Raw genomic sequence first — 22,880 nt, 5'->3', positions numbered from 1 at the left:
TTATGTCAGAGAGAGTCACATCCCACGCAAAACTGGTTAGAATCCCAGTGAGACTGGCAAGTTACCTGAAAGTAAAAATTCAGCATTTTGTCATTCTATGTGTGTGAAGGCATAGACGAAGGAAAAGATCACTGTCTTTCTTGGTCTTAGGGTGAAGCTGGAGAAGCCACACGTCACGCCAGAGAGACCACCAACATGAAAACACAAACAGTTGCATCATATTTTAGAGTAAGATACTAAATTCTACTGTGTTGTGCTTAGACGTGTCATTTGTTCTAAGTTACCGATTAAAAGAAAGTAACAAATATCAGTGTGCTGTTAGCAAAAGAGAGTGTTTATTGTGTTTCATTTACTGTCTGTTAGATACATGACCTATCAGAGTGTATTATGGATTGGTTTCCTTTGGTAGTTTATCTATCCAGTTATTATATACTAGGTCAATCTTAATGGAGGTCTGTAGCTTCATTAAAATTTGGTCCAGAATCAAATGCGTTTCCACTAGAATGAAACCTAAGAGGGTTTTTAATTCAATGGTATGCTAACCATCAGTCCTCCTCTCTACTCCTGAATGATCTTAGGGTGGACAGATGGGACAAGATGGAGCGTCCATCTCCATTCCTTTATCTCTCTGTACCTAGAGGAGCTGAAAACCTCAAAGGAAAAATAGAGGGGGTATAGACACAGGGCAAGGAGACAGGACACCAGGGAAACACAGTAACATGCCAAGGCTGTGAGTTGCTGTGTCCTTCGTGTGGGATCCTTTTTCCTTGGACAATGTGGGAGATGGGGGAGAAAAGGAGCATTTCACATTCTCTGTGCTCTGGAGAACCAGCTCTAGATCTCCCTGCCTGCATTACTGCCTCCAGTTCTTGTTTATCTCTTCTGATAAAGTCATTTTATCCAGACAACAAAAATTAATAAAATACCACCCAACACCTAGAAATTAATCATATCATGTAATGTGGGGGAAAGGGGAGGAAACTGGGTTAAATTTCCTATGTGTTCAATAAATAAATCCAATTCCCTAAGAGAATCATGAAATACTTTTAAAAATAACTGGGTAACTTTACTGAGTATTTTTCAAGTCCTAAGCTTATAGCAGACAGTGTGCGCTTCCTCATCTGTGAGGAGCGCCGAGTGCATTTATGTGCCTAATATTTCATGTTTGCTGCTGGTAAACCCACCTTCCATCAGGCTGCAGCACAGCTGAATGACTGAGCCTATTTACAGCCAAATTATTTTCTTCCCTAAGTGAGTTGTCCGGGACTAATTATCATACCACTGCTGTTGACGTCAAACACCATGTTTATGTTTAAGCCATTCGATCATAAAGTCATTTTACACCTCCAGCAGCACTGAAAAGTGATGGAGATAATTCCATATAGCATGTAACGTATTTTAAGTTATTTTTCATCCTGCAGAGGAGAATGGAAATAATGTAACACTCAGCCTTAGTCTCCGAGAAACACCATGCCTCAGCTGCAGGGAGCTCTTGCTCAGGACACCGACAGACACGTGTATCACCTTTCCACCTCCAGCGCCTGGTGGATGAGTGCCTGGCTCCCTGAGTCTGGTGCCCAAGAGGAAGCCCAGCAAATCCAGTGCTATGTCAGTTTCCCAGTTCCAGGGCTGGCTTGCACTGGCTTTGTATTTCCGTCACTAAAGGAGACCCAGCCGCCAGCAGCTATCCACGTCCAAACGTTCATTACCTTGCTGACAGATTGTAACCTGGTCTGCAACATAGTCATTTTTGGAGATTCCACTTTTAGCTGAAGCATGATTCTGCTAATGTGTTATACTTAGTTGTCTAGCAGTTGGTGGCTGTTTTAATACGGTGTTGCTGCAGAAGACAGTTTTCATGTCCATGCGATTAAAATATTTCTAAAATAAGAAATTATCAAACTAGAGCAGATTACTTAAATGGATTTGCTTATTTTTGTAATCTTGTCCTATATATTATAACGCATTAACTTCTCAGTTCTTATTTTAAACTAGGAGATGATTCTGACAGGGATCAAAGTATTCACTTTCGTACTTTCTATTAAAAAAAAGAGTTAGACAAGGAAGTTAATTGTAAAAGAAAGAAAGCAGATCGTGGGCCTAAATATTGTAATTTGGCAAATTTCTCCAAGACGATATAATTACTTACAGACAAACTCTATCAAAATAATCTTATTTATTAATTAAAGCTGCCTTAAGAATTTACAGGCAGCCTTGTAATAGCTAAGTTCCTAATTATTACCTCTTCATTTTTATGAGTAAATATGTATTTTTAAAAATATACTATAAATAAAATTTTTATTAATACATATTTCCCTCACTTATTGTGAATTACTGTGTAACCCTCAGTTTTCAGATTTTATTTTGATAATACAAAGACCTGCAAGCTCGTAAGTTTTTGTGTGTGACGCTGGGAACTTAATTTTTGTTGTATGTTTATAGTATTCTCTGATGGATTTGTTATCGAAAATGGTGGTGGGCCAGCCTCACTTTGTCCGCTGCATCAAACCAAATAATGAACGTCAGGCAAGAAAATATGACAAAGAGAAAGTTCTGCTGCAGCTTCGCTACACGGGAATTCTGGAGACAGCAAGAATTCGAAGGCTGGGATACTCGCATCGGATACTCTTTGCCAACTTCATAAAGCGGTACGTGGATTTCTTAAGTTTCCATGTACAGTGTATAGAAAAATTCTTGAGGAGAATTCTAGGAAACAAAAAGAGAATTACTTAGGCATTCTAGGAAAGGAGGCATTTTGTTGACGAAAATGATTATGGATCAGAAGAGAAGGCAGATATGAGCTGGGGCTGGAACTTTCTGTTGGTGGCTGGGGGCTGCCCACGTCAAAGACACACATCCCAGGATGCGTGCTGGAGACAGTGTGATGGAAAGGCCAGTTGGAGGACCTAATTCTCGTCTTAGCTCTGCCACTTGCCATGTGACCACTGGCCTATGGCAGTGATTGTCACCAGGGGGAGACTTTGCCCCTCAAAGCTCCCGTAATTGTGTGGAGACTTTCTGGGTTATTACAGTTGGTGTGAGGCGGGTTGCTGCTGGCGTCTGATGGGTGGAAGCCAGGGATGCTGCTAAAGATCCTAAAATGCACAGGACAGCTCCCCACGACAGTGAACTATCCAGCCTGAGATATTAGCAGTGCCGAGGTGGAGAAGCCCTGTCCTGTAGGGGACCTCCTTTCTGTCATCTAGGAAACCTGCCACGACTGCCTGATGGAGTTGTTACAAGGATCGAGAGATTGTCTGTAAAGGTGATTTAGAAGACATAAAGAATCAATTAGGTATTAGGAGTCCTTTTCAATGTTTGAGATTAATGTAAAATGAATTATGCTATGTATTAAATGTATATTATTAACTAACATACTAGTGGCGCTAAGGTCTGGTTTCCGTAGTGTAGTGGTTATCATGTTCGCCTAACATTTGCGTAACTCTATAGAGGTTCAATATCTTACATATTTAATATTTTAAATGCCTGTGTTTCTGTTATTTATCGCTTCCATGATTTCTCTTAGCCATTAAACTTGAAGTGTCAATTTTCAAAAGTGAAGTCTATTACAATTTTCAGGTAAAACCTAGCATTGAGGAAGTCTCCATGGGTAAAATTCTCTGGCCCTTTCAAGAGTGTCTAAGTTAATATTAGGAATAAAACAAAGTTTTGTGATTGCACAACAAACTTGATTTCTAACTCCCTCTGCCGAAAAACAAAGCAAAACAAAACATCATCATGTGTCAAGCATTCTTTTATTTTGGGTAACCAAGACCTTTTCTAAATGAAATGAGATTTTTAATTCTTTTTGCAGATTTTCATATTTTCAGCAATTCATGATAGGTCTTGATTTTTTTCTTTAGAAACCTAGGAAAGAAAAGAAAGGTCTTCTTTTGAAGTGCCTAGGCATAAAGAAAACCCCACCATGCATTCATGATGGAGAGCAAAATTGCATAAATGTGGTGACTTCCATACTGGCAAATCTTTTATAATAGTTTAAGACAAATTTTAAAGACTTTACGTTTTAGAGTTCAGAAGTACAGCCAGCATTTAGTCACTGACTTTACCTCTCACAGAGCAGACCCAATTTTATATTCAAAACTAAGAAATAAAAAACATTGGAATTTCTTATTGGCCAGTAGGTAAAGTCTCCATTCTGTGCATAAAAGCAGGTAACCCAAATGTTCCTGAGTTTCAAATTTCAAATTAAAATTTGACCTTATTATCATACTTTTTTATTTTTTAGAAGAGTCAATCTTTAACTTGCTTGAATAGCAATCTATAGAACATTAGTATAATTTTAATATAAGTACCCTTAAATTTCAGTGACTTTTTATTCATATACAAGGCACTGTGCTAAGTGCTATGGAAGACGCTGAATGTTAAAGCGGGCTTGATCCTCAGGAATTAACAGTTCAGTTAGGATTCTCGGAGCCATAGACATGGAATGTTAATAAGCAATGCAGGGTAATAAATTCCAAGAGCCAAAGGAATGGTACAGAGTGTAAGAGTTCGGGGAAGAGAAGAATCTCCAAGAGGGCTGATAAGAGAGAACATCAAGAAAGAGGGCTAAGCTGGGATCTGCTGGTGGGTGTGGTCTGCGGAGAAGACAGGAAGGGGCTTTCTCCGTGTACAGGTCAGTGTTCCAAAAACTAGAGGGACTTGGATTAGACTGGCACAGCCACGTGTGTCACTGAAGTGACACAAGGTAACATGTGATCAGACGGGAAAACTGAGCCAGTTAAAGTTATGAAAAGAGAGCCTCGAAGGCTAAGCTAAACTAGTAGTTTCCCAACTCTCCGGAGTTTTACAGCGGGGACCAGACACGACCTGTTTTCTTGATGATATGGCAGCTGAAAGGAGCTTAGTTAGAGGGTCGAAGTGAGAATCCATTTTTAAATATGTTTCCAAGCCCCGTGCTGTTATTGAACAGCAAATTACTGCACGATAAATAAAAAGGGGGAAAAACTCAGTTGACAGACAACATGTGAATAGCTGTTCTGAATGTAGGAAGCCCCAGAAATAAAAGGCTGAATTTTTTCAGTCACTAATTTGAAAGCTGTCATCTGAATTGGCATAGACTCTTAGGAAAGCAGGGCAATTTGCAAAGGCCCTGCAGAGGTGTAAATAGGACTAAATAACCCTCTTCTGTCCAGCCTTAGCCTTGGACTAACCCTCCTTGTAAAATGCAGAATTCATCAGATTCTTTGTCCATTCTGTTGTAGATAAGCTCTTTTGTTTTGTAAGAAAGAAATAATCTTAAAGGAAGATACACGACATGTACTTGCTTGGCACAACACACTGGGGTTTTGCTGTAGTTGTTTCAGGTGAACCCTTATGCTGAGAAACCACTGAAATTGGCTCCGTGTTTCCACCTCATACATGGGGTTTGGCTCTCCGAGCTCTAACACATCCAGAATTTATTGAAGGGAGTAGTAGAGTACACCTGCTTTGAAGTCAGAAAACCCAGGTTTGAATCCCAGTTCTGCCACTTAATAAATGCATGGCCTCGTCCAGCATTACTTGAGTGACATTCAATCTTCGATCTTTCCCATCTGCAAATAAGGATGATGATAATAGTATCTACTTTGTATGTGGTTATGAGCATTAAGTGAAATAATATATATGAAGTTTATTAAGAGAACCAAATGTTGACAATACATATCAGCTGTAATTATTTTCACTATAATTTTTGCCTCAGCCACAAGCTCCCCAAATTACTTATTACCTACAGTGCTGTGGTCTCAAAACACCACAATGTAAACCATGAAGCTAACCCATTAAAAAAAAGAAGAAGAAGTCAGTATGTTGGCTTTAAAACAAAGGGCACAACAAAGCTCAGGTCTGGGTCTTTCCTCCGTAAACTCATCTGGTCTACAGAGATGTTTCTTTCCACCGCAAGTCCCAGAGACAGTCCATTAGTCACTCAATAAGCATTTAATTGAGCACTCACTATGTTCCGGCCCTTGAACTGGATTAACGCAAATCTTAACCCAACGGTTAAGGATCCAGAGATTAATAAAAGAGCTTCTGATGTTAAGAAACTCAGGCCAGACTAGTTGTGGGAACAGGGATCTGATTGTTAGCTACATGATCACACAATGTAATGTGAACTCCGGGAGGCCAGAGTGCTGGTCTGCTGTGTCCCCGAGCACTTAGCAGGGTGTCTGGCACATACTAGGGACTCCATAAGTATTTGTTATATGAATGAAAGAGTAGCAGATATTTTTAATGAAAGTGTGTATATCTGAGAGCATGAAGTAGAGCTGGTGTAAGTGAGGAGGGAAGGGAGAGAGAGATTATAATAGAAATTCAGAGAAAGGAGAGAATCATAAAAGTAATATATAAATACATACTATAAGTATATATTAACTTAGAACATGGACATATATTCACTTTTTCAATCTTTTGATATAAGCTTATTTTTTTTTTGAACAGAAGTCCACTAATCAGAGTTCATTGACTCTGACATAAATTATCCATCATCCCTTATTTATGATTTCAATTGATATTTCTTTCTTGTCGTTGTTAGAGGAGGTACTGGGGATTGAACCCAGGACCTCATCATGCGTGCTGAAAGCACACACTCTACCCGTGAGCTATACCCTCCCCCTCGATATTTCTGGAAGTGAAGCAATAAGTTGAAGATACTCCTGAAACAATTACAGGGCTGACTATCTCTGATTCTTGTGATTCTCCTTAACCTTTTGTAATGGCATCGCCCATGTTTAATTCCATAGTTTTTTAGAATAAGTACTTCTTTACGAGGTCGTACCACAGCATTTGATGCAGTTTTAGAGAAACAGCTCTCTGGCTCTCCTCACTCAGATTCCATCAGTTTACCTGCTGTTTATTTGAACACTGCTCTGGCAAGCGCAGCTGGAATACACAGGTTTGGCAGCAGACGCAGCTTCCCTGGCAGGAGCAGAAGCACCCAGGCACACTAGCCAGAGCTGCTCCCAGTGCGCTGCAAGGGTGCAGTGGACGCCCCGGGGTGTCTCACACAGGGAGGGAGACTGTCACTCGGTCCAGTTAGTCTGTTCGTTGAAGATGCGCTAAAGAGCGTTTCTAGAATGTTGAAAGAGCTGGTCTTCCTTGAGGGGACAAGGAGTGAGAATGGAAAGACAGTCAGGCACAGAGAATGACACACAAAGGCGCAGAGCCAGGAGCAGAAGTGGCCCTTTGGCATCACTGGGAGTAACTTCCGTGATCAGAGCTCAGAATGTCCATGGAAGACAGCAGTAGGTGATGCTGGAAAGGCAGCCAAGGACACAGAGCAAGAGGGAGCCTGCAGACTCGACCTCATACATGGCAACCAGTTTTAAAGGCCTGCTTCTCAGCAGGTGTGACCTTTGCATTTCCCACATTTCCACTGCTTCCCAGCTCATATATTTCCGTGACCCCCCAGCCTTGGAAAGCACCTGCTTTTGCCATCCCAGCTTAGAACTTGGGACCTTCTCAGGAACTTCCAAGTCAGGAAAGGACTTGATCAGACTTTCATTTTATTAAGGCAGTTCAAACAGAGCTGTGGTCGTTGGCTGGGGAGCGGGAGCAGTGTGTGAGGATGGACGTAACCAGTCAGGAGGCGGTTACAGAAGTCAAAGTGAGAGGTCCTTAGGAGAAGATTTAAGGTAACGGCAGTAGGAATAGAGAGAAAGACATGCATTCCAGAGAGATTTTTCAGCTTCTTGGATACACTCAGTAAAGACAGGGGAAGAATCTAGGATGAATCACAAATTTCTACCTTTAGTACCTTTCTGAGAAGGGGCGATGGCATTCACAGACATGGGAACTAGCAGAGGAAAGAGAAGGCAGTGAATTTTGCTGAATTTGGAGTGACCGTGGGATAACCGGGCAGGGATGTAGAGGAGGCAGGCAGGAGTCATGCAGTTACAGTTTATGTAAACGGGCTGAAGATGCACATACAGGAATCATCACATCCAGGGAAGAGTCAGAGCCGTGCCTGTAGACCGGACACTTGTGGAGGGAGCTTAGAAACAAACGGAACTTTGTAGAACCCTAGCATTTAAGCAGCAAGTCTCAATATGAGGCATGTGGAGGAGACTGAGAGGGAGGAGGAGAAATGAGGGACCAGGGTGGCATGGGAGGGCTGGGGACTTTCTCTCAAGTTGGAGAACTGCATAAAGAACACTCAGGATCAGGATAAAAACTGGCCCCCCACTAAGACATCATCACTAAAAGGTCATATGCAGTTAAATAAGATTCCAGGAGCTGAGTAGTGATGGGAAGGAGAGACATGAGACAGTTGTTCTAAACCGTCTTTCGACATATCTATAAAGCTAGCAAGGGATATAGTTTTCAGATGAGAGACACTTAGAGGGGTTGTTTTGTACTAAATGGAAGGAGCCAGGGGAGAGAAAAGGGTTTGAAAATAAACAGAAGGGGAGAGGAAGAGGCAGAGGAGGAGATGATGTCGAGAACACAGGCAGGTGGAGAATGAATAGCTCCTCCTCTGAAGGAGGAGGGACGCGTCGATCGTGGACAGATGAATTTGTAGTTGGGGAGACGTCAGTGGAGCTGGTGTCTGGTGGGCTCTCATGAAACAGTAGACGAGCTCACATGCAAAGCGCAGTGCAGAGGGCAGGGGCAGGTGGACAGAGACGTGCAGAGGGCAGGAGAGATTGAATAGCTGCTGTGAGGATGGAGAGAGGAAAGTGGCCGAGGACACCAGTCAGGATTCTGAGCATCCTTGTGGGCCCAGCTGAGTCAGGAAACAGCCCGTTTACAGGGGAGCACTCTGTGCACGATGGGAATTTTCTCTGGCAGCGCCCCGAAGCCCAACTTAAAAGCAGATGAACAGGTGCTTGGGTGGTCCAGGTTTGCAGGTTTGCAGAGCATGTACAACAAAAGAATGAGAGTGAAAGGGTCTAGGGGGCTCTTAGATGGTGACTCCGGGGATGAACCGTGAGATCTTGGCTGGCTCTAGAAGGCAGTGGAGCCTGGCCTTGGGTGGCAGGCTGAAAGGGCAGAGTGGCTACTGGGGTCACTGCATATCCACAGGCAAATTTAGTCCTCAAGTGGGCAGGCCTGAAGGATGGGGGAGGCCAGTGGGCACTCTCTGAGGTTATTTGCACAGACAGCAAAAGCTATGACCATCACTTCATTCTAGGCCATTCTAGGCCAGGAATCTCCAAAGAGCCTGATGTCTGCAGCTGAAATGGGATGAAACTTGGTGGGGCTGGAATATATTGCTTTATAGCCTTTTTCTCCAGGCTTATTTTCAGACGAGGAAATAGATACTGAAAGAGGTCGCACAATGTGTCCAACTTTACACAGATAATTAGTCGAGATTAGAACTCGGCTTTTCGACTCCCGGTCCAGCGGGCTTCACTTCGCCGTGCTGCCTCAGCTTCTGCACTTCGCAGCCTCTGTTCTGAATTCACAACCTACCAAATCTTGCTGCTTTCTTTCCTCTAGACTGTCAGGTTAATCTTGCACCAAGAAATTAAATAAAAATAAAGGAGTGTGGAAAACTGTAGAAATCTGCCTCTTGGCACAAGGCTATTGACCAGTGTAATCTGGTTTTCCTTCCTTTCATTCACCCCTTTTTCCAGGAGACTTTGGGGTTAAACTGAAAAACTTGGGGCCTCTTTCATTTCCCTCCTGCAGTAACCCCTTACTCACTTCCTCCCCTCAACAGTTGATGTACAGTGGGAAGTTTGCGTAGAATTAAACTGCTCCATCCAATTTGAAGATCAGCTTCCAGTATTTTTGTGAGGGTGGAAAAAAGAAGGAGAAAAGCTTTCCCTCTGCTTCTGACACTGCGGTCCTTCTGCTTTTAGTGACCGGGCAAAGGTTGCTTTGTGAAAAATATCCAGCCAACCTTTTTTAACAAGTTTTGTGGGGGATTTCAGTGTCGTGTTGAAAAGCAGTCACTGAAGTGAAAAACAATGCTCAAATCACACAAGCAGGCCGATGTGGATTTGCATCAGTCTGGAATTCAGTTTACCCCAGAGTCAGTTCTAGGAAGCCTGAAGGACTCACCAGGCTCCCGAGGTGCTGAACTTTTATGAAATACTAACCGGCCCTGTCTCCCATCCAAAGGTACCACGTTCTCTGCTACAGGCTGTGCGAGGAGCCTCCACTGAGCCCTGACACCTGTGCCGCCATTTTGGAAAAAGCTGGTCTTGATAACTGGGCTCTTGGAAAAACCAAGGTAATGTCTTCACGTAATTTTCAAGAAAAAAAAATGAATACCTATGGAGGATGTACTGAGAATTACAGCATTTTACAATGATTGAAAAGATCGTGGCTTTTTATGTTGTAGAATCTGTAGCTTAAAACAGGAGAAGGAGATTGAAACATTCATAAAGCTTTTCTTCTTCGGCAAAATTAAACACTTTGCTCTCATAAAGGTTTCTTCTAAGAAATTAAATATATACATATATATGTATATATATATATATACCTTGAAGATTTATCCAAAAAAAGGATGAAATTTATGAGCCTAGAAAACAGGCTGATATATTTTATATTTTCTCTATTTTATCATCACCAAATACAGCCAGAAAGCTGTAGAGAATCATAATGATCTCAGTAGGATTCTATTTTTTCTTTTTTTCCTTATTCTCAAATCTGCTCTTACTGTAAACCTGAAATTTATCCAAAGTGGGATATTGTTACTAGACTTGCTATAAGTGTTTGGATACCGGTGTGTTTATGTATTAGATTTGAGAGCCTATGAGATCTTAGCTTATTTAACTCTTTAGAGAATGAAGTACAAAATCATAACCCATTTTGAAAGGATGCATTTGACTTATCAGATATCCTCAGAGCATTATAAGATGGGGATAAGGAGACAAACAGGGTACCAAGTCCTGGGCGTAGACTAAATGCATCAGTGGGGGAGGATGGAGAAAGAGCCAGTCTAAGGCAAAGAAGTACTCAGACTGATCACTCAGGAGTAACTGCCGTCAGCCGCACCGTAGATGTAGACTGAAATTCCGTATTTGCAGAGAAATGTGTATTAGCTGTGGGAGGTGTGTTCAGATGCAAAGTTAGTCCTGTAACAATTTAAGGAATTTTTTTTTAGTGTTTATCTTATACTGAGCATCCTGCCTATTCGGTAATCCGTATTTACTTTAGTATTTAGTAAGAGGAAATGCTGAGCATTAAAAAGATGCGCATTTTATACACACCATTTTCTTTTAGATTCTCCCAAAGATGAATATTGTCAGGCTGAAATCTCATGATTTATGGTCTAAAACACATGCCCAACTTCAAATGGAGTTTTAACTTGTAAAAAGGCCCTTTGCAGTTCTCGTTTTGCATGATATTTAAGTAGCATTTTAAAGCTATTTGTATTTTTCCACTTCACCTTTTCCAACTCATTAAGATGGATAAAAGTATTCAATATGAGAACATTTCTAATGCTGCGCAAAAAAAAAAAGATGATGACCTTTTTAAATAGATTGAATTTTAAATGAATTGTCAACAGTAGAATGGACTAAATATATTAACATCTAGAGTCCTGTAGAAATTAAAACTAAATTCAATCAAAACCTATAATGCTAAACTGTTTGCCTCTGGTGCCAGGCTTCCAAGTGATGGAACGCTGAGAGAATTCTGCAGGCAGGGTTACCAGGTCTTGTGACTCAGCTATTAAATTTGAATTTAAGTGACCTTCTAAGTGGATTCAATGATTTCTCTTGGAGGTGACTTTCATTAGTAAATTTAGCCATTCGCAGAAAAAAAGAAAGAAAACTTCCTGTTTCCTGGGGGTGGTTGAGAACAACTTCAAGCCTCCAGGCTCCTCCATGGCTCAATTCATTTTGATTTCAGAATCATCAAAAATCAGCCCTCTTGCTTCACAGTGGCCACTGGGTCCAGTGAGGATGGCTGGTAATTCTGCATGGGGCCCTCTCTCTGCCTAATTGTCTCCACTGACATCACTATGAGCCCCTGAAGGGCAGTGCCCTGGTTTATTCACCATTGTATCCCAACAGAGAAGTACATAGAATAGGTCTCAATGAACATTTGGTGAGTGAACGGCTATACTGTAATTGTCCTCTTACAGATAGATTTGTAAGATTTTTAAATTGGGGAAATATAATTGTCTCTTCTTTAAGAAAGCATACAAATTAGCTTTGCCCAGAGTAGATGATACTAATAAAACTTTGATAAAAGAACTTGATCTCCTCCACTCATATTGGCCCACCCGACAAAACCTAGGTACCTGTTACAAAGAAACAGTACGAGTGTCAAACTGCATTCCTTCTCAAAGAGAGGTTTTCTTCCAACATGAAAATCCATAATGTTCTAGCAACATCCAGGCCAGAGAAGCAAAAGATAGTGATTTCCAAAATCAAAAAATATTTGAAATATAATCGAGTCTTCAAAACCCCACACATGCCTGTTTCACGTCTGCGTGCCATACTTTTATTTTTTGCTTTATTTTAATTCTTTTAAGGTGTTCCTTAAGTATTATCATGTGGAGCAGTTAAATTTAATGCGAAAGGAAGCCATTGACAAGCTTATTTTGATTCAAGCCTGTGTCAGAGGATTCTTGGGTTCCAGAAGATATCAAAAAATACAGGAGAAAAGGAAAGAGAGCGCTATAATAATACAGTCAGGTAATTACTCAGACCTTCTCACTACGTAACAAAACATCATGTTATGTTTATATGTGGGCATGAAATCAAATCTTATATATAAGCCTCCAATTCTTATGTAGCTTTTGTGTTTAATTCCAAACTGTTACCTTGCTACTTTCTCTATACTAAATCTGAATGATTGCTTTAGTGATTGACACTTTTAATATCTGAATAAATGTTCTGTTCTAAATAAAAGAATTTTTAAATGTTCCATCACAGTGAAAACACAATTGACCTACAGTGCAAGATACAGCAAGTGCCTGAATGAATTACAGATCTCAAAAGTCAGAGTATTAGAACCCATTGGACAATAACATTTTCCCTGCTTGATTCCAAAGGTTGCACTTGCCATAATTTTCAACAGCTTAATTAAATCTCATTTTGTTAAAGGGCATCCGTTTCTTTCTATTAACTGTAGGGAAATAATATTTATAATCATATTTCACACAATTTTTATTAAATACATCAATAGACTTGGAATTCCATTTTCCTTTTTTTTCTATAAGAAACTAAGTTTAGAACCTAGCATGGCTTAATACAGTATCTTTAAAAATTTTTGACTGGATGTCCTTAATAAAAAAATGTATTTTCCTCCATAACCCGGTACACACACACTACAAAGCATGCTCTCTGACAGTTTTCTATTCTGGTCTATTCCATTTCATTTTTAGATATTAGATTTAGCCCACTAAATCGGTTTTATGATTCACTATTTGATTTGCAGCCTGTGTTCTGAAGGATACTGGCAAGGTGGGCAGAGTAGCTGACTAACACTCAGGAGACTGGAGTTCCAGCTCCAGTCTGTCTGTCCATGACTCACCATCATCGTTTGGAATCTTAAACCCTCAACTTCTGACTAGGACATCAGACATGCAAACCCTGTGATTGGGGATCTAATTCTTTATCCTCAATTCTAAAAGTCCTAAAACACTGAAAAAGAGGTTTTGCTTAACTCATTTAGAAGTGAAACATGACCTGGTATTTACAGTCCTCTATTCATCCCAGTTAGTAAAAATTGTGTGTTTTTCTGGAGAAATAGTCACTTGTTTGATTATGGAATGTTGACCTGCCATGGGGAATGTTACAGAATATATGTTATTTGGTCTGAATTACCTTCCTAAAATTAAAAAAAAAAGAAAAGTTTTAATATGAATTCTGAAATAAATCTGGCTCCCAGGAAGATTGGCCAAAAGGTCCAAAACATAGACAAATAATAGAGGATTTCTCCCATGAATAACTGACTATGGCAAAAATAAAAGGAACATAACCATTAGCAGATTTTAAGCAAATGAGTGAGTACATTTTGTCTTTTTCATCACCTTAGCTTATCTCTATCATTTTAGTTTCATCTTCATACTCCCCTTAATACGAAAGGTACTTCAACTATTTTCTCGTTAAAGCACGTTGTCTGCAAGAGTCTTAAATGAGTCCCGTATTTTTTATGAACCTGTTCTATTTGTCTTTAACTTCATTCCCCTCTTTGACACTGATAGTCAAAAACCATTTGTTTGTACCCCGTCAAAGTAATGTTCTTTTGTTATTCTGATTAACACTACTCTGGGCCTTGTATGTTCCAGCTGCAAGAGGACATCTAGTCAGGAAAAAAAGAAAAGAAATCGTTAACACGAAAAACACAGCAGTAACAGCCATTCAGACTCATGATCAAGAATTTGACTACAAGAAGAACTTTGAAAATAAAAGGTAGAATGGTGTTCATTCTTATGCCATTTTGACATTACAGATTTTTCAGATACGGAAAGTCATGAAATAAAGTTCACAGTCTTTCTCATACCTCACCAGGTTCCTGACACTGATTCATCAAATGTCAGTGGCCACTTCTGTGTCCTTTATCCTATTTTGGAGTTTGTTGGCATTTCACGCCAAAGACCACACTTTCCTCCTCAAGGATTTTTCTTCCTAGGCTTCTGCTCCTAATTTCTGCTCCTAATTCTAAGTGTCTTTTGCTAATTCCCCTTTTCCCCCTATTTAAATCCTCCTCCACTTCTCAGTAATGCCCCTGGGCTCACTCATTCCCATGGCCTTTATGACCAATATGCCATTGGTCACAGTCTGTTTTTCAAAGCATAGCACCTTTGTCCTATCTTCTCCTGAGCCTCTGAATCTAGAATTCTAACTGCATGTTAGCAGATACACCTGAATTCATTTATACAGGAGGCTTCCTGATAAACAGTGGGGACACACAGACAAAAGAAGCAAAATCCTTACCCTCAAATTGCTGCCAGAGTCTTGGGATAGAAACATGACAAATAAATACATGATTCTAGTGACATAAGAATCTACTAAGTTTGACTAAACCTCTACTAAAAAAATTTATGCAAAGGGTAGAGTAGGCCCATAGAAGAGGGTTGGTTGGCAGAGATTAGGGGAAGGAAAAAAATATCCCCATTTTACCTAAGTGGTGAAACTTGAATTGATTGAAAGATGAATAAATGGTTCTCTAAAGAGGTAAAAGTCATTCCAGCCTCTTTGTCTTTTTTTTCCCAAAATTTATTGAAATTTAATTGACACATAGTGTGAGTTTAAGATGTACAGCATGATGATCTGTTACACATATATGTATTGTGAAGTGATTACCATGATAAGATTAGTTAACGTTTCCCTCATTCATATAATTGTAGTTGGGGGGGGGATGTCAGGGTAGCGAGAATGTTTGACAACTATTCTCTTAGCAACTTTCAGTACGTAATACAGTATTATTAAGTATAGTCACAATGATGTGTATTAGATCCTCAGGACTTAGTCACCTTTTTAAAAATCTCAGCTTAATTGAGGTTTAAGTGACATAAAATTATAAGATATTTAAAATGTACATTGTGGTCATTTGATATATATACACACACACATTGTGAAAGGACCCCCCATCTAGTTAATCAAATCATCCACCACCTCACAGAGGTTTGGGTTTTTGTTTTGGGGGTTTTGGTGAGAACACTGAGGTTTTACTCTCTTAGCAGATTTCAGCTGTACCATCCTTATCAACCATAGTCACCATGTTTTAACATTAGATCTTCAGAACTTATCTTAAGGCTGGAAGTTTATATCCTTTCACCAACCCCTCCCAGTTTCCCCCACCTCATCTCCCAGCCTCTGGCAACAACTTTTCTGCTCTGTGTTTCTATGAGTTTGACTTTTTTTTAGATTCCACATATAAGGGATACCATGCAGTATTTGTTTTTCTTTATCTTAGTTAATTTCACTTAGCATAATGCCTTCAGGGTCCAGTCCATATAGTCACAAAAGGAAAATTTTCCTTCTTTCTCATGGCTGAATAATGCTCCATTACATATGTATACCATATCTTCTTTGTTCATTCATCCATGGATGGATGCTTATGTATTTCCATATCGTAGCTCTTGTGGATAATACTGCAGTGAACATGGGGATGCAGGTAACTCTTAATTTCTTCTGATATACACCCAGAAGTGGGATTGCTGGGTCATATGATGGTTCTATTTTTAGTTTTTGGAGGAACCTCCATACTGGTTTCCATAGTGGCTGAACCAGTTTACATTCCCACAAGGATTCCCTTTTCTCTGCATCCTCACCAGCATTTGTTATCCCTTGTCTTTTTGATGACAGGGGTCCTAACAGCTGTGAGGTAGTATCTCATTGTGGTTTTGATGTGTATTTCCCTAATGATTAGTGATATTGAGCATCTTTTTATGTACCTGTGGCCATTTGTATGCCTTCTTTGGAAAATTTTTCTATTCAGTTCTGCTGCCCATTTTTTAATCAGATTGTTTGTTTTGTTTTGCTTTGCTGTGAGCTCTGTGAGTTCTTCATATGTTTTGAGTATTAACCCCTTATCAGATACATAATTTACAAATATTTTCTCCCATTCTATAAGTTGCTTACTCATTTTGTTGATGGTTTCCTTTGCTGTGCAGAAGTTTTTTACTTTGCTGTAGTCCACTTGTTTATTTTTGCTTTTGTTGCTTTTGCTTTTGGTATCAAATCCAAAAAACCATTGCAAGACAGATATCAAGGAGCTTACCCTCTGCACTTTCTTCTAGGAGTTTTACAGTTTCAGGTCCTAAGTTCAAGTCTTTAATCCATCTTGGTGATTTCTGTGTGTGATATAAAGGAGGGGTCCAGTTTCATTCTTTTGCATGTGACTATCCATTTTTTCCAGCACCATTTTTTGAAGAGACTGTCCTGTCCCCATGGTTTACTTTTGGCTTCATCATCATAAATTAATTGACAGGAAATGTGTGGGTAAATGCATAAATTCTGGGCTCTCTATTCTAGTCCATTGATTGATGTGTCTATTTTTATGCCAATACCATACTGTTTTGATTACTATAGCTTTGTAATTTAGCTTGATTATCTTCTTTATTAATTGCATTTTAACTAATATAAGCATTCTCTGGGGTGTGTTATGAAGATATTCAAAATACTAGAATACCCATTCATCAAAATTATGGTGTCCTGGGTTCCCTACCTAATTCTCTGATCCCTGGCATAATAATAGGGATTCTGTTAGGCCTCGTGTATAAACCTAAGGATGCCATAGGGGGCCCAGGAAGTGACCAATGGGATTAGGAAAATTGAGGCCCAGTAGCTATTCCTAAGTGTGACCCAAAGAAGAGTCCTTCTTTACAAACAAAATGTAAAAGATCCAATTCTCCCAGGGCATTCCTGGGCCAAAATTGGCAGAAGCCCCCCAGGTAGCATGTCCGGTGTCAGGATATGGCTTTTTGACTCCACCTTAATAACCTTGTCATGTTCATATTGTTCTTATGAGGCTTTTGCCCTCACACACACACACACACAAAAGCTATGTGGCTAAAAAAAAAAAAATTTTTAAAGATGAGTAGAGAAGATCTTATCTTCCAGTTAAGGGGAAATCATTTTGGAAGGATATTAATAAAGTAACAGCTGTGAGGTTTTGGCCAACATACCAGAAAATCATGAACTGTAGCAGGGACACTCCCTTTGCTTTAATTTTGTAAGAAATTTCCTGTGATCCGCAGACTGAGAGCTTATCAAAGTACAGCACACCAGCCTAGTGAATACACCCTGCTTACTGGGCTTGGATCTAGATGTGGTGTCCACGTCTCATCACCAAAGGTACTGTGTTTGAAAAGGACATACCTTGAAGTGATTGAATTCCTAGGATGTTGATACCTCATTGAGTGAAATTATGCTGGGATATTTCTCACTCTAAGTTGAAGTTGGTTTTTTTTAATTATTTGAGTAGCCATCACAGTTGTCTCTAGAGAGGACACTTGGAGGAAAGACTTGATTCTTGTGACTTGGTAAGTTTTCACTCTGAGCTTTTTTGTCCCCTTGCTTGTCTCCCAGCATAGTATAACCCATGCTGTTGGCCAAAAGAGGTAACAAACTCTGGTTTAGTATCATCTATTCAGATACAATTTGTTTTACACAGGGACTCTTTTGTGAAGAAACAGACAGAAAATGTGGTCTCTACTAACGAAACAGTCATTCCAGCTCCAAATAACAGACAGAGCACCTCTGTGGTGAAGACTTCTGCCTTCAGAGCTGAGGAGGCAGCTGCAGATGCTGCGGAAAGTAACGACAGAGGGCATCAGCCACAGAAAAAAATGAACAATGTGTATGAAGAAGAAGCTGAGCAAGAATTATGTCTAGCGGGGGACCCTAGGGCAGAAGTAAGCCCCAATAAGAAGTATATAAACGACTTGGAAGAAGATAGCAAGATAAGGAAAGTGGAAATGGAGGACACCGTGGTCCAGAATCACTATGAGAAGTGTACAGAGGAAAGGAATTTTGAAGACTCAAAAGCAGCATATCTAGAAAGGAAGGCCTTATCAGAAAAACCAAGCTACCCCGGACTCTGGTTAGCAGAGAAGGAGACTTCAGCTCAGAAGCAGGCTTCTTTTAAAAAAACTTTGGAACCGAGTCTTAGCCAAAGGTCTGTTTGTCAAAATGCAAATAGCAAGGAAAGAGAAAAGAAGACATCTGTGGTCACCCAGAATGCACCAGTATGCAGCCATCAGAGAAGCCACATGAGGCATGGGACGGTCCCAGAGAGGCAGGTTGAACCAGCAGTATCAGCCCAGGAAGAAGAAGAAGATAAGGCGGCAGTGTTCATCCAGAGCAAATACCGGGGCTACAAGAGAAGGCAGCAGTTACGGAAGGACAGGGCGGCTTCTTTTAAAAATCAAAAGGCTGTTGCAACACCGACAGAAGGAGCAAGAAACACTCACAATTTGTATTCCTGTCCCACAACACTCGAGGACTCCTGTAACATCAGGATGAAGAGTGATAAAGACGCAAAAGCAGTTTCAGAAAAAGACGCATGTGATTTGGCAATTTTTTCAAAACAGGTATGTAAATGAACAGGTTTCCTTACTAGTTCAGATCTCTGGGAACTCCACAACAACCGAATTAAACAGTCGATAACCGCTAGGGTGTTTCATCTGTTCTTAGGAGACTACAAACATTTTCAATAAAGTGTCTCAGGGGCTGTGCCATTCAGGTAGCTATAAATGTTTAAACAATTTTCTATGATAAAGATAGTATAAAACACGCGAGGAATCTTGTGTAGTAAGGAGACCAGCCATTGGTTTATGCAGCCCTGACTGAAACGCTGCCGTTTGACAGTGCAAATTTCCATGTATCTCAGAGTTTCCATTATAGCACTAAGAAAAAGTTTTCTAAATCCTCTTAAGTCTATGCTTCTCTACCCCAGATTTTGAGAAGACCTAATTCTGTATCAGAATCAGGTGTGTAGTGTTACATGCAACAAAGATGAAAGGTCTGCGTGTTCCATTATGACAACGAGGAATCATAAAGACCGCAAGGGAAAATCCCCTTCGGGGACTATCTCGTACCGTTGGTAGGCATGTTTCAGCTGTTTCTAGAAGCAGGCAGTTGGCTTTAGGGCCTCTCCCACGCAGACGTGGAGCTCTGATCATTGTGTGCTGTGGAGAGAGCCCAGGAACGGCTCCTGTCCCTGCCTGTTCAAGGTCTTTCTCTCTTTCTAGGTGTTTGACCTTGAGAAAATCACTTTATATGTCACCACCCTTATTCTCTCCTGTGTAAAGCGGAGGATTTTCATTACACAACCTCTAAAATGCATGTTATAAATTAATCTGTACCACCAGGGTGGTCAGTAGTGAATCGTAAAAGAAATGTCATAGTGACTTAGTTCAAATTCAAAGAGGGATCACCTTTAACTCCTGAGTCCCTAAGCTCTGCTTTTTGTCTGACGGTGGCTGAGCCACAGTAACTGCCCTCGGACACCCCCTGACCATTGTGGGTGTGACCCAGACATCTCCCATCTCTAGCTGTTCATAGATCTGCCGTTGATTAATTTAGCCCTTTCCCATTTTACTTTTTTAAGCACATGGAGATGGTGAGTTTAATATTCAAGCAATCCTTCCTCGCCTTGTGATAAATCTGCTCACTCTGAAGGCCAAATCAGGGATTAGGACCCTGACCTGCCATGCAGCTGAGACACTCAGGAGATGTCAAATTGCCAGGCATCTACCTAGAGCTGGCTGATGACACCATGGAAGTGGGCTCAGTGCTCACTAGAGGTGAAAAAAAGTTAGAGGCAGAAAAGCAGGGGCCCCACTTCAGCCTAGCAGGACAACCATGTTGGCAGACGAGGCCAGGGTGGAAAGAGGACCCAGGAGAGAGAGAGTAGCCCTGAAGTCAGGCTAAGAAGACTGGACAGGAAAGGAGGGAAGTTAACATAATCAAAGTCAGCAGAGGGTTTCCTCAGGATAAAAGCAGAAAGGCAACGGCAGCAGAATGGTTAAGGACAGAAGCCAGATACCAGGGACCCCGGCAAGGAGTTACCAGGGGAGAATGCTTCTGGAGGAAGACATGTTTGGCCATTTTGAAAGGAAAATGTAAGATGGGCAGGTAGCACAAAGGGGGAGGCCTTGTCAGGTGAGGACGTACCTGACCTTGGAATGCAGTTAGGGCGGGAAGTGTGTGCGGGTCCCGGGGGGAGGGGATGAGGAGTTTATCAGACCCCGGAGTACCTGTGCAGCTCTCTGAATTCTTTTCTTTGATTTAATCTGACACGTGACCTTCTTTTTAGATATCAAAGCTATCTGAAGAATATTTCATTCTGCAGAAAAAACTGAACGAAATGATTTTGTCACAGCAACTGAAGCCTCTTTATCTGGGTGTCTGTCCTCATAAGCCAGTCAATAGACGAGTTTCTTCTCAGCAGTGCATCTCAGGTAAAAGTGGGTAGAGCTGGACCTTCCTGAAGGGACAGGCAATGCCAGATACTTTATTAGTCCCCCGCCTTTATTCTATGGCCGATGTGAGGTGACTGTGTTCTGTCTTGGCGAGAACCTTCATTTCATTTCATTTTTTATAAGTAGACACACATCTTTGCAGAACATTCCATATGCCTCCTAACCCCTCTGATTTCATTCTTCTCCTCTTTTCTTTTCTTCCTTTTTCCCCTTTATATACACTGTAGCTGGAAGTTGGACTATGACACCAGAAGGGAATAGAAGGATGGAGTTGAGGGTGGGTAGGTGGGGTGCAAAGGGCAGGGTGCAGTTTTGATGGAGCAAACAAGTGAAATATGTCTATTCCCTGGTAACCAGCATTCTACTCCCTGCTTCTGTGTTTTCAGCTTTTTTAGATTCCACATGTGAGTGAGATCATGCTGGTTTATTTTCTTTCTGTGTCTGGCTTATTTCGCTCAGCATAATGTCCTCCAGGTTCATCTACAATGTCAGAAATGGCAGGATCTTCTTTAAGGCTGAATAATATTCCAGAATGTGTGTGTGTGTGTGTGTGTGTGTGTGTGTGTGTGTGTGTGTCACACCTTTATTTATTCATCTGTTGCCAGACACTTAGGTGGTTTCCCTGTGTTGGCTGTTGTGAATAATGGTGCAGTGAACATAAAGATATCTCTTTGAGGTACTGATTTCATTCCTTTGGGATATATACCCAGAAGAGGGATTGCTGGATCTTATGGTAGTTCTATTTTTAGTTTTTTCAGAAATATCTAATTTGTTTTTTGTAACGGCAGAACCAATGCTTACAGGGTTCAACCAACGGTATAGAGGGTTCTCTTTTTCCCACATCCTTGCCAGCAATTGTTTCTCTTGTCTCTTTGATAACAGACGTCCTACTACATGTGAGGTGATATCTCATCGTGATTTTGTTTTGAATTTCAGAGATGATTAGTTATGTTGAGCACTCATTCATATACTGTTGGCCATTTGTATGTCTTCTTTAGAAAAATGTCAGATCAGGTTATCTGCCAATTTCTAAATCTGGTTGGGGGTTTTTGTTTGTTTTTTGCTATTGAGTTGTATGAGTTCCCTATTTTAGATATTTGGGTATTATCCAAAATATATCCAATATATGGTTTGCAAATATTTTCTCCTGTTCCAAAGTCATCTATTTTATTTTGTTGATGATTTCCTTTGCTGTGCAGAAGCTTTTCAGTTTGATGTAGTTCCACTTGTTGATTTTTCTTTTTATTGTCTGAGCTTTTTATTGTCTGACACCATTGGTGTCATATCCAACATATATTACCAAGGCCAATGTCAAGGAGCTTCTCCCTACATTTTTTTCTAGGATGTTTACGGTTCAGGTCTTATGTTTAAGTCTCTAATCCATTTTGAGTTGGGTTTTTGGTATGATGTAAGGTAAGAGTCCAGCTTTATTCTTTTGTGTGCAGTTATCCAGTTCTCCCAACACTATTTATCCTTTCCCCTTTGTGTATCCTTGATGCCCTTGTCAAAATTAGTTGACTCTATATGCTTGGGTTTATTTCTGGGCTCTCTATTCTGTTCCATTCATCTGTGTGTCTGTTTTATGCCAGTACCATACCATTTTGATTACTGTAGCTTTATTATGTAGTTTGAAATCAGGAAGTGTGATGCCTCCAACTCTTCTTCTTTCTCAAGGTTGCTTTGTCAGGGACTTTGAATAGGTCTAAAAGCAGCAGCATTTTACTAGGAAGTCAGAATAGTCCATTTTATTCTTCAATATGCCATTTTAAAAAATGAACCTAAGAATATCAGAAATCAATTCTTAGCTTGCTGTGATTCAGAAGACAATTGTAATTCAGTGACATTTCTTTAATTCTTCGGGTTTAGAGGGAGAACCTTTTCTGTGCATACGTAGAGAGGTTACATGTTCGACTACACTTGTTTACAGCTAACCTGGCAAACATCTGAATTGTCCCCTGTCCCTGAGAGTAGCAGAGGAAGTGCCCGAGAGAGGGGGGCCGAAGTGGCCTGAAGAGGGATCTGGGCAAACCTGACACCCCAGAAC

The 22,880-nt window shown here is 40.5% G+C and overlaps 1 protein-coding gene across 1 annotated transcript in view; it reads left to right on the top strand.

Annotated features, from left to right (window-relative positions):
• MYO3A (myosin IIIA) overlaps positions 1–22,880 on the top strand; it is a 193,718-nt gene that overhangs the window by 143,991 nt on the left and 26,847 nt on the right. The window contains 7 exon segments of the mRNA XM_032473581.1: positions 151–228; positions 2,443–2,648; positions 10,066–10,177; positions 12,431–12,593; positions 14,192–14,315; positions 18,025–18,943; positions 20,671–20,815. Coding sequence (XP_032329472.1) covers positions 151–228; positions 2,443–2,648; positions 10,066–10,177; positions 12,431–12,593; positions 14,192–14,315; positions 18,025–18,943; positions 20,671–20,815 — 1,747 coding nt within the window.

Source organism: Camelus ferus, chromosome 35 (assembly GCF_009834535.1).
Source record: "Camelus ferus isolate YT-003-E chromosome 35, BCGSAC_Cfer_1.0, whole genome shotgun sequence".
Taxonomy (NCBI): domain Eukaryota; kingdom Metazoa; phylum Chordata; class Mammalia; order Artiodactyla; family Camelidae; genus Camelus; species Camelus ferus.
Note: the sequence above shows the minus strand (reverse complement) of the source record. Positions and strands in the feature narration are given on the sequence as shown.